Below are 10,142 nucleotides of genomic sequence, written 5' to 3' on the forward strand. Positions count from 1 at the left end.
TTTTTCTCATTGTATCTAGGCCTGTTTCACTTCCAACTGGAAAATAAAACTTTTTCAATTTTTGCCCCCACTAAACTACAACTCGTACTCAGCCTACGGTAGACCTAAAGGCCCACTACAGACCACCATCGTGCTATAGCACACCCTAGTGGACAAGTCCTACACTCGCTGGCTTCAAGAGCACGCCCCCATATATGACACCAAAAGCAAGTGCCGTCAACGTTTTAAAGACGTAGCCGGGAAAGATGGCGGCACGTTTGGCAATGCGGTGTGCCTATGCACAAATGGTTTCAGTGCTTCCACTCTCTAAGTCAAGTGTGTTCTCGCCAACTCGTATCGTGTCGCAGGTGTATATCAAACGACCGCTGTCTGCTTCGTCACGGCTCTGTGCAGGTAACGATGGCCCTGTTTAACATGATAGAATCCCTGTTCAGTCCCCCTCTATGTTAGCTAATTTAGGACGTTTACAAGCTAAGGTTAGGAGGTAGCCAGTTAACTGCAGAGTTTGCTGGTGAACTATCCGTGATTGATGGGGTTGCAGCTGGACCCCAGGAAGAGATAAGTCCTTAACTTTGCATTGTTGCTAGCAAGCTAGGAAGCCGGCTTTAACGTTACTTGAGCTAACTATCGATAGCTAAGTTAACTTTTAACTAGAGATGCTGTCGAAGAAAATGCAAATGTGCCGCAGCAACAGTCGGCCGTGGCATACCGTAACCTATGTAATTATGTGGATGCAAACATTTCTTCGTACTTAAAGGAAGGTTTAAATCCTACATATGACTGCGTGTCAAGGACGAAATAGTTCGATTTGTATTTATTTATTTTGCATTACGAGAATAAAGTCGAAATGTCGGGAACAATATTAGGACTTTATTCTCAACATTTCGACTTTTCTTGTGATGCAAATACAGTCTAATTTCTCTTATTTGTATTCTTCATGTGGCCCTAATACTCCGTTGTATTTACAACCTGTTAGCAATAAATATAGTTTAACAAGACGCAGGGCAGCGGTTGACACCCACTGACATTCTGGCACACGTAGTGTCCCCACTGCCCTGATGTCCCGCTTTGCGTTGTACTGCACAGCATGTTGTCATGCATCCCGCCTATTGAGAGTGAGAGAATGGCCCGCATTTTTATTGGTAATTTGGTTTTTAATTGTCGTAAACAAGAACTCATAGTTCTTTTCCCCGCTTCATGATGAGCCGCTTAAGCCTCCGCGTTATAGTTTCAGTCCTATTTAATAGCGCCACATCTAAAGCAGCAACCTGGCTCATACACATGCAACATAGCCAAGCTTTTCCAATCCTGACTTTCATCCAATGGCTTAAGGTAGATTTACACCTCTGTAACTACGGGTGCGGCTGACCGCGCAGTTGCATCGGCGGACTCGTTTTGGTTTATGGTTCCTTAAGGTTCCCCAAGGGTTGTGCTTGTTGCAAAGCGATTCAACGCCAGAACAGTAGGTGGAGTAACAGAATATTCAGTATGGAATAGGAATATTTCAGAGCAGTATCTTTTATCGCGTTTGACAAATATACTCAGATTGCTGTTCAGGTAATTTCTCCTGTGAGAATGGGATAGTATTCTATCCATGAATTCCCGGTCATTTGAGGTCCTTATAAGTGTTTAAAGAGGGTTTGTAAAGATGCTCATATCTTCGGACCTCTTCTGTTGTGTATGTTCATAATCATCAAGAAGAGGCTTGTGAGACGGTCTGCAGGTTATTCATGATTCAAAAATATTGTAGTTTTGCCTTGGCCTTTAAAAATGGCGATACTATGCTATGAAAACCGGAAATGTGAGACTCCTGAAAGGATGCGGTTAGCAGCCAATCACAGTCTTGCGGGGTGCGTGAGCCCTGGGAGGATTTTGTTGGATAGTTACAAATTTTGGCGGACGCACTTACGTCTTATGTAACTGCGCAAGGGGCTTAAAACAGCGGTTATGTATCTTACGTGCGTACGTTTCTACGTTAAAACCGAGTATAAAAGCCCCTTTAGAAGAGAGCAGTGGCGGTGGTCATCGAGGGGCTGTGACATTCAATTAAACTGCAGAGATGGACTTGAACTCTTTTGCTACATCACAAAAACCAAACCTACAAAAACCTTTGCAGATAAGACAAAAGCTACCAGACGTTTCTGGCATACGTTTTGTGAAGGAGTCTTAACATTAGCCACCACAGGTGTGTTGAAGTGGTGAAAACATTTCAACTAACCTAACTTAATCACTAAAATTAGTATACACTTTTTATGAGCATCAGAGTTTAAATTCACGTCAAATAAAAAAAATAGCAGAATTATCTGCATGGTTTTCAATGGGTCAATGTATCAGCTAACGGTAGCCTACAATGCTGATTCAGTGTTCATGCAAGTTGCGTTAGCGAAATCTAATCACTCAAATGAAAAACTTTTCCACCACCCTGCACCTCCTGGGTATGTTCAGGCAAGATGATACAGACCAATCCAGCTCTGTGCTAACATGAACATGAAGGGGAATTCTCTTACAAAACACCACATGAACATTTTCATATATTATTGTTATTGTCTTTCTCAGCACTTCGGTATACAGACAAGCATGAGTGGGTGAGCGTAGACGGTGGCGTTGGGACCGTCGGCATCAGCAGCTTTGCTCAGGTCAGTAGAAATTACCCCCTTTGACCTCAGGGTCACCTGAATCACTTTGAAGTATTCACCATTTCCCCAAACCACCCAGAATGTTTGGAGCCATAATCGCATGGAAAGACGGTGTACAGCAAAGGGGGGTGTGTGTGTGTGTGTGTGTGTGTGTGTGTGTGTGTGTGTGTGTGTGTGTGTGTGTGTGTGTGTGTGTGTGTGTGTGTGTGTGTGTGTGTACACACTGTTTGTGTCTGTCTTGACCACTAGGAGGCGCTAGGCGATGTGGTGTACTGTGGCCTTCCAGATGTTGGAACTCAGCTGTCACAATCAGGTGAGTCGAGGGTACCCAAAACAGCTGGCCGTGTGTGTTTTTCGTCATTGTAGATGAGTGTAGTGCTGTGAAGAATGTGAAGCCTGTGTGTGTGTGTGTGTGTGTGAGAGAGAGAGAGAAAAAATATAAATGTGAAGCCTGTTTGTGTGTGTGTGAGAGAGAATGTGAATCTTGTGTGTGTATATGACTGTGTTTGCCTTTTGTGGAAGAGTTTGGAGCCCTGGATAAAGAAAGTGTGTGTGTAACTGTATCTTCTCTGCAGATGAGTTTGGTGCGCTGGAGAGTGTGAAGGCAGCCAGTGAGCTGTACTCCCCTCTGACGGGCGAGGTCGTGGAGGTCAACAGCACCCTGGCCGACACTCCTGGCCTAGTCAACAAGTCCTGCTACAAAGACGGTGAGCCTGTGTGTCTCTCTGTGCTCTGTGCGAGCGCGCATGTTTTGAGTGACTCTTGGCACCTGAGTACACAGGTAAACTCAAACAGATTTTAGTCCAACCTTGACCGAGCGTCCCGTGATGTGTGACCATGTTGTGTGTGGATCTCTCCTTGTCCAGGCTGGCTGGTGAAGATGACCATAACTAAACCAGAAGAACTCGACTCCCTCATGGACGAAGCTGCCTATGAACGATACATTAAATCCATCGAGGATTAGCGGGTGTGTGTGCGGACTAAAGAGAGTGTGTGTGTGTGTGTGCGTGTGTGTCAGACGTCTCTGACGTGTGTGTGTGCATGAGTGCACAGCTTTATGGACTAATGTACTTGGTAGCAGACGTTTAGCAGTGTCTCTTACAGGGTGACGGTGGGCCTGCTTCTCTCTACTGACCTGAGAGCAGTTGCCAGTGCTTCACACAGCCGGGGACAAAATGCGCTCCAAGTTTCCCTGAACCAGTACACATTATGCTGACACCTTGCCCTCTACCTCGTGTTTGTAAAATCGCACAGACAAGCGTTGGCTTCTACGTACACACACACACACACACACACACACACACACACACACTCACAGTCTCTGCACTGGATCCAGATTTCTGCATTTTCTTAAATAAATCTTAGCACTGGATGCTGGCAGGCCCATGGCCGGCTGTAAATGAGGTTTTTGATTGGCTTCTGTCTTCAGTAAAGCTTTACACATTAAACTCCTTTATTGTATGCATTTAGCATACCTACACACCTCCCTGTGTTCCTGTTGACGGCCTATCGGAGGTCAGTAAGATTCTATGAATGTTTGCCTGTAAATGTAATGGATTGGGCCTGCTGCCAGAGTAGATCATTGGAGAGGGAGAGCATTTCACATCTTTGGTTGCAATACTGCCTCTGGTGGTCGGCGCTGGAGTGACACTCTGACTGAACTGCTGTACTGTATTTGTAGATACTAACACTATTAAAGACTCTCCTGGAGACGTGTGTGTGTGTGTGCTGCTGTTTGATGACTGGCATGAGACACACCAATGTCAGAAAATGTGCTTCAATTTATTTGTGTCAAATCGAAGATGGTCACAGGCGGACCCCGTTTCCCTTCACAAACCTGGTGGAGGAGTAAAGCCTGGCTGATCAGCTGAAACACATTGATGACTTTAAGAATAAATAACATCGCCCCGTGCAGAGCATATTCATACGTTTGAAAGAGGGCTGTTGAACATTTCTGCAGTTGCCTGTATTAAATATTTCACATAACAAATTTGCAGTTACTGTTGAGGTTTTCAGCAGATTTATTATTGTGTTGGTTCATGTGACCCGAATCGCCACCCTGCACCTCCTGGTTATGACAGACCGACCCAGCTCTGCGGTAACGTTAGGTGGAACATCAGGGGTAATTCTCCTCTTGCAAAACACCACCTGAACAGTTTCACTTCTCCCTCATCCGTAACAAACTAATTACATTGACCACCCGTTTACCAGTAAACCATTTCTTACACATTACACCAATGTAAGATCCCAACCACCACCAAATGTATTTCTCTTGGTAAGAAGGCATGCCATTACCGTAACAAAAAGGAGTATGCTATGGCATTACTGTAAAAAGTAGGAGTTTAAGGCTTTTCCTCCATTATCTGTCTCCACTGAGTGCTCTGTTTTTGGGTGTGTTAACACAGCATAGATGTGTTGCCATAGTAACTTTTAAACATGACCTGAAGTCGTCCGATCTGAAGGTTTTTTCCATACCTGACTTGCTATTCTTCAGATGAGACGTGCTACTGTAAGAGCAAAGCTGTTAATCAGCCAATTGAGTGACAAGAACTGTCTGACATAATGACAATATTTAGGCACTTAGATTACACACCAGATCCTCCCATGTTTGCATCATGGTGTGAGACCATAGACATGTCATTCCTGGAGCTCATCAAGATTTGACCAAGAAATGATCACAGTAACATGTTGTAATGTCCCAAACCTATCCCCGACACCCTGAAGCAGCTGTCCATGTCTATCAAATCAACTTTGGAGTCAAAGTTCTTCATCAGCATTAGTGTTTCCTGTTCATCACACTCATCACCTTGGTGATGTCGACAGCACTTTCCTCCAGGAGTGATGCCCGTCCCCAACTCTCTCAGCGCCAGGAGTGATGCCCGTCCCCAACTCTCTCAGCGCCAGGAGTGATGCCCGTCCCCAACTCTCTCAGCGTGCATCATCTCTGTGGCATGGTGGGGGTGCGTCGGGGGCGCCCGCGGGTGGCGGAGGGGGGCGCAGGGAGCCCCTCCAGGAGGCGCTGGTTCCGCTCAGCCCGTTCGAGGCGCTGGGTGCCCTCGTGCACGACGCTGGCCATGAAGTCGCGCTCGTTCAGGAAGGCGACGGTCTCGTCTCGCTTGCGGCTCACGTAGCCCTTCAGCACGGCGTTGTACGGGTTGACACGCCCCTCCGCCGCGTCCGGCTCCACTGATTGGTGCTTGAATTCCATGCGTGTGATGACGGGCAGGAGGAAGCGGGAGCCGCTCCGCAAGACCTCACCAGTCGAACCCAGAGCCTCCTCCACCAGCCTGACCAATAGAGACCAGAGAGAGGTGAACATCCATAGACTCAGACATCATAGCCGAACACAGATAGAGAGATGAACATCCATAGACTCAGACATCATAGCCGAACACAGATAGAGACGGAGAGGTGAACATCCATAGACTCAGACATCATAGCCGAGTGTGTGTGTGTGTGTGTGTGTGTGTGTCTGCCTGTCTGTCGGTGTGTTTGTCTGTGCGTGCGCGCAGGAGTATGTTTTTGATCTACTCTTGGCACCTGAGTACACAGGTGAACTCAAAGACAGATTTTAGTCCAATAATGCCCCCCGACCAGTGGTGCTAACCTTTTAGTTGTTCACGTTCTGTCAACCAGTGGTGCTAACATTTTAGTTGGTCATGTTCTGTCAACCCCTTTGTTTTGTGTGTACTGCATGTATGTGTGTGTGTTACCTGTCAGGCAGAGGTACTAGGTCACAGCCGGAGTGTGTGTGCTGTGTGTATGTGTGTGTGCTGTGTGTATGTGTGTGTGTGTGCTGCGTGTATGTGTGTGTGTGTGCTGCGTGTATGTGTGTGTGTGTGTGTGTGCTGCGTGTATGTGTGTGTGTGTGTGTGTGCTGCGTGTATGTGTGTGTATGTGTGTGTGTGCTGCGTGTATGTGTGTGTGTGTGTGTGTGCGTGCGTGTGTGTGTGTGTGTGTGTGTGTGTGTGTGCTGCGTGTATGGGTGTGTGTGTGTGCTGCGTGTATGTGTGTGTGTGTGTGTGTGCTGCGTGTATGTGTGTGTATGTGTGTGTGTGTGCTGCGTGTATGTGTGTGTGTGTGTGTGTGCGTGCGTGTGTGTGTGTGTGTGTGTTACCTGTCAGGCAGAGGTATGAGGTCACAGCCGGAGTGCTGGTCCACATATTCACTGAAGCGCCGCCGCACCTCTGCCACGTCCCGCAGCGATTGGGTCCTAAGCTCCTCCAGATCAGTCACCACCCGCTCAGGGTAGTTCTGCCCCAGGACAACACCTGCAGAAGAGAGAGAGAAGGGGGGGAGGAGGGAGGGGGGAGGAGGAGAGAGAGGGGAGGAGGGAGAGAACGAGGGGAGAGAGGGGAGGTGAGAAGGAGAGAGAGGGGAGAAGGGAGAGACGGGCAGTGGAAGAAAAGAGATAGAGAGGAAAAGAGACCACAGCGTGAAATTAGTAAAAATGGAGAGGGTTTGACGAACACTTTAAAAAGATTTGTCAGTGTGGGCACAAACACTAAATGACAGACTGCTCATCTCAGAGTACAATAACATTACAGTATTGTTGTACTAGCCATAATAAGGAGTACAATATCATCATGCTAACTGTTCTATTGTATTAGCCTTCACAAGCCTAGCATCATGCTAACTGTAGTGTTGTACAAGTCATTATAAGGAGTACAATAGCATCATGCTAACTGTATTGTTGTACAAGTCATTATAAGGAGTACAATAGCATCATGCTAACTGTATTGTTGTACTAGTCATTATAAAGAGTACAATAGCATCATGCTAACTCTACTAGTCATTATAAGGAGTACAATAGCATCATGCTAACTGTAGTGTTTTACTAGTCATTATAAGGAGTACAATAGCATCAGGCTAACTGTATTGTTGTACAAGTCATTATAAGGAATACAATAGCATCATGCTAACTGTATTGTTGTATTAAACTGTTGCATTCCACCCTTACTGTATAACTATACAGGCTGTATATACTGTACTTGTTACGTCATACTCTTAATATTTATCCCTGCACTTCTTGCACTCTCCACTTCTTTGCACTATTTGTTGTGTTTACAATTGACAGCTCCTGTATATAGCCATTCCTCCTTGTATATACTTTCTTAGACTTCTTAGACCGTTGTGCTGTATTGTGTTGTGATGTATATTTTGTGTAAGTACACTGAGAGCCACTTTACCCAGAGTCAAATTCCTTTTTTGTGCAATCTTATTTGGCCAATAAACTGATTCTGATTAGCCATCATAAGGAGTGCAATAGCATCATGCTAACTGGACTCTGTGAGCATCACTGTAACAACATGCTAATGAGGCTCAATGAGCGGTATCATAGCAACACACATCTCAGTTGTAACCATAACACAGCCATCATAGCCTCATAGTAACCATAATAGGCATCCTAGCAGCAGGCTAACACAGCCATCATAGCCTCATAGCCTCATAGCCTCATAGTCTCTATCATTAGCATCCTAGCAGCAGGCTAACACAGCCATCATAGCCTCATAGTAACTATCATTAGCATCCTAGCAGCAGGCTAACACAGCCATCATAGCCTCATAGTAACTATCATTAGCATCCTAGCAGCAGGCTATCATAGCCTCATAGCCTCCATCATTAGCATCCTAGCAGCAGGCTAACTGCCTCTCACCTGCTCTGCGCAGTATGGAAGCGGGGCATTTCCAGGGTTTGTGGATGAGCTCATCGGGCAGCGGGGCAAGCTCCGGGCACCAGCGCTTCACATAGGTTCCGTTGGGGTCACAGGTCATCGCTGCGTCAACCGGATGCATGACAAAGTTCCAGTGGTCCAGACCACTCATGCCTCCATTCTGCCACATCATGGCATCTATGGCAACGTCAGCATCCACCAGGGTGTCCTGGCATGAGGTGGTCATGACAACGTTTATGACAGGATTAAAAAGCATTCTGCAATGCATTCACTCACATTGCCATCACAGTCATTATTTTGACAGACATATTCATTGAAAGCAAAGTCCCACGAATGTTATCTCTCTCTCTCTCCCTCCCTCTCTCTCCCCCCTCTCCCTCTCCCTCTCTCCCTCCCCTCTCTCTCCCTCTCCCCCCTCTCTCCCTCTCTGTCTCTCCCTCCCTCTCTCTCCCTCCCTCCCTCTCTCTCCCCACTCTCTCTCCCCCCCCTCGCTCCCTCTCTCTCCCTCCCTCCCTTTCCCCCCCCCTCTCTCTCCCCCTGTCTCTCTCTCTCTCTCACTCTCCTCACCTGCAAATGGTAGTGTCCTCTCTCTCTCCCCCCCCTCTCTCTCCCTCCCCCTCTCTCCCCCTCTCTCCCTCTCTCTCCCTCCCCCTCTCTCCCTCTCTCTCCCTCCCCCTCTCTCTCCCTCCCTCTCTCTCCCCCCTCTCCCTCCCTCCCTCTCTCTCGCTCCCTCTCTCTCTCTCTCTCCCCCTCTCCCTCTCTCTCCCTCTCTCTCTCCCTCCCTCTCTCTCCCCCCTCTCTCTCCCCCCCTCGCTCCCTCTCTCTCCCTCCCTCTCTCTCTCTCCCTCTCTCTCTCTCCCTCTCTCTCCCCCTCTCTCTCTCTCTCTCTCTCTCCCTCCCTCTCTCTCTCCCTCCCCTCTCCCTCTCTCCCTCCCCCTCTCTCTCCACCCCTCTCCCTCTCTCACCTGGAACCAGCGGTAGCCCTCCTGCCAGGGCAGATGGAGGTATGAGATGAGGAACCCTCCTGCCCTCTCTCTCTCCCTCCCTCCCTCTCTCTCCCCCTCTCCCTCTCTCTCTCTCTCTCTCTCCCCCCCTCTCCCTCTCTCCCTCCCTCTCTCTCTCTCTCTCTCTCTCTCTCTCCCTTCCCTCTCTCTCCCTCTCTCTCTCCCTCTCTCCCTCCCTCCCTCTCACCTGGAACCAGCGGTAGCCATCCTGCCAGGGCAGATGGAGGTATGCGATGAGGAACCCTCCTGCCCTCTCTCTCTCCCTCTCTCTCTCTCTCCCCCTTCTCTCTCTCTCTCCCTCCCTCTCTCCCTCTCTCCCTCTCTCTCCCCCTCTCTCTCACCTGGAACCAGCGGTAGCCCTCCTGCCAGGGCAGATGGAGGTATGCGATGAGGAAGGAGGCCACCACGTGTCTCATGTAGTTGTTCATCCAGCCCGTCTGCCACAGCTGCCTCATAGCTGCGTCCACCAGCGGGTACCCCGTCCTGCCCCGCTGCCACGCATGCAGGTGGGCACGCTCAGAGCTCCAGCGCAGGGCCTGCAGCAGGTACACAGAGGTTAGGGCACACTACACACACACACACACAGCAACACACACACACACACACACACACACACAGCAACACACGCAGTTGGCCATGCACTGAGCTCCAACACAAAGGCTGCACCAGGCAGAGGATTATAAAACACAGGAGATAAAACACACAGACACACACACACAGGTGAAGACACTTAAAACTCCAACACAGAGCCCGCAGCAACCAGAACTCAAGTGAGGTGGCACACACACACACACACACACACACACACACACACACACACACACACAC

At 48.4% G+C, this 10,142-nt stretch overlaps 2 protein-coding genes across 2 annotated transcripts in view; one reads left to right on the forward strand and one right to left on the reverse strand.

Moving 5' to 3' along the window:
• Nucleotides 1–212: 212 nt before the first annotated feature.
• On the forward strand, nt 213–4,346 carry gcsha (glycine cleavage system protein H (aminomethyl carrier), a). Its single transcript, XM_012841296.2, has 5 exons — nt 213–393; nt 2,557–2,636; nt 2,886–2,949; nt 3,212–3,343; nt 3,503–4,346. The coding sequence occupies exons 1-5, from the start codon at nt 246–248 to the stop codon at nt 3,598–3,600; spliced, it is 522 nt and encodes a 173-aa protein (XP_012696750.1). The 5' UTR covers nt 213–245; the 3' UTR covers nt 3,601–4,346.
• A 293-nt stretch (nt 4,347–4,639) lies between these two features.
• si:ch1073-390k14.1 (deoxyribodipyrimidine photo-lyase) overlaps nt 4,640–10,142 on the reverse strand; it is a 12,139-nt gene continuing 6,636 nt past the window's right edge. The window contains exons 6-9 of the mRNA XM_012841292.2: nt 9,656–9,850; nt 8,293–8,518; nt 6,754–6,907; nt 4,640–5,923 (exon numbers count right to left, since the gene is read on the reverse strand). Coding sequence (XP_012696746.2) covers nt 5,575–5,923; nt 6,754–6,907; nt 8,293–8,518; nt 9,656–9,850 — 924 coding nt within the window. The 3' untranslated portion in view covers nt 4,640–5,574. The remainder of the gene's footprint in view (nt 5,924–6,753; nt 6,908–8,292; nt 8,519–9,655; nt 9,851–10,142) is intronic.

The sequence above is a fragment of the Clupea harengus genome, chromosome 3 (genome assembly GCF_900700415.2).
Source record: "Clupea harengus chromosome 3, Ch_v2.0.2, whole genome shotgun sequence".
In the NCBI taxonomy this organism is placed as follows: Eukaryota; Metazoa; Chordata; class Actinopteri; order Clupeiformes; family Clupeidae; genus Clupea; species Clupea harengus.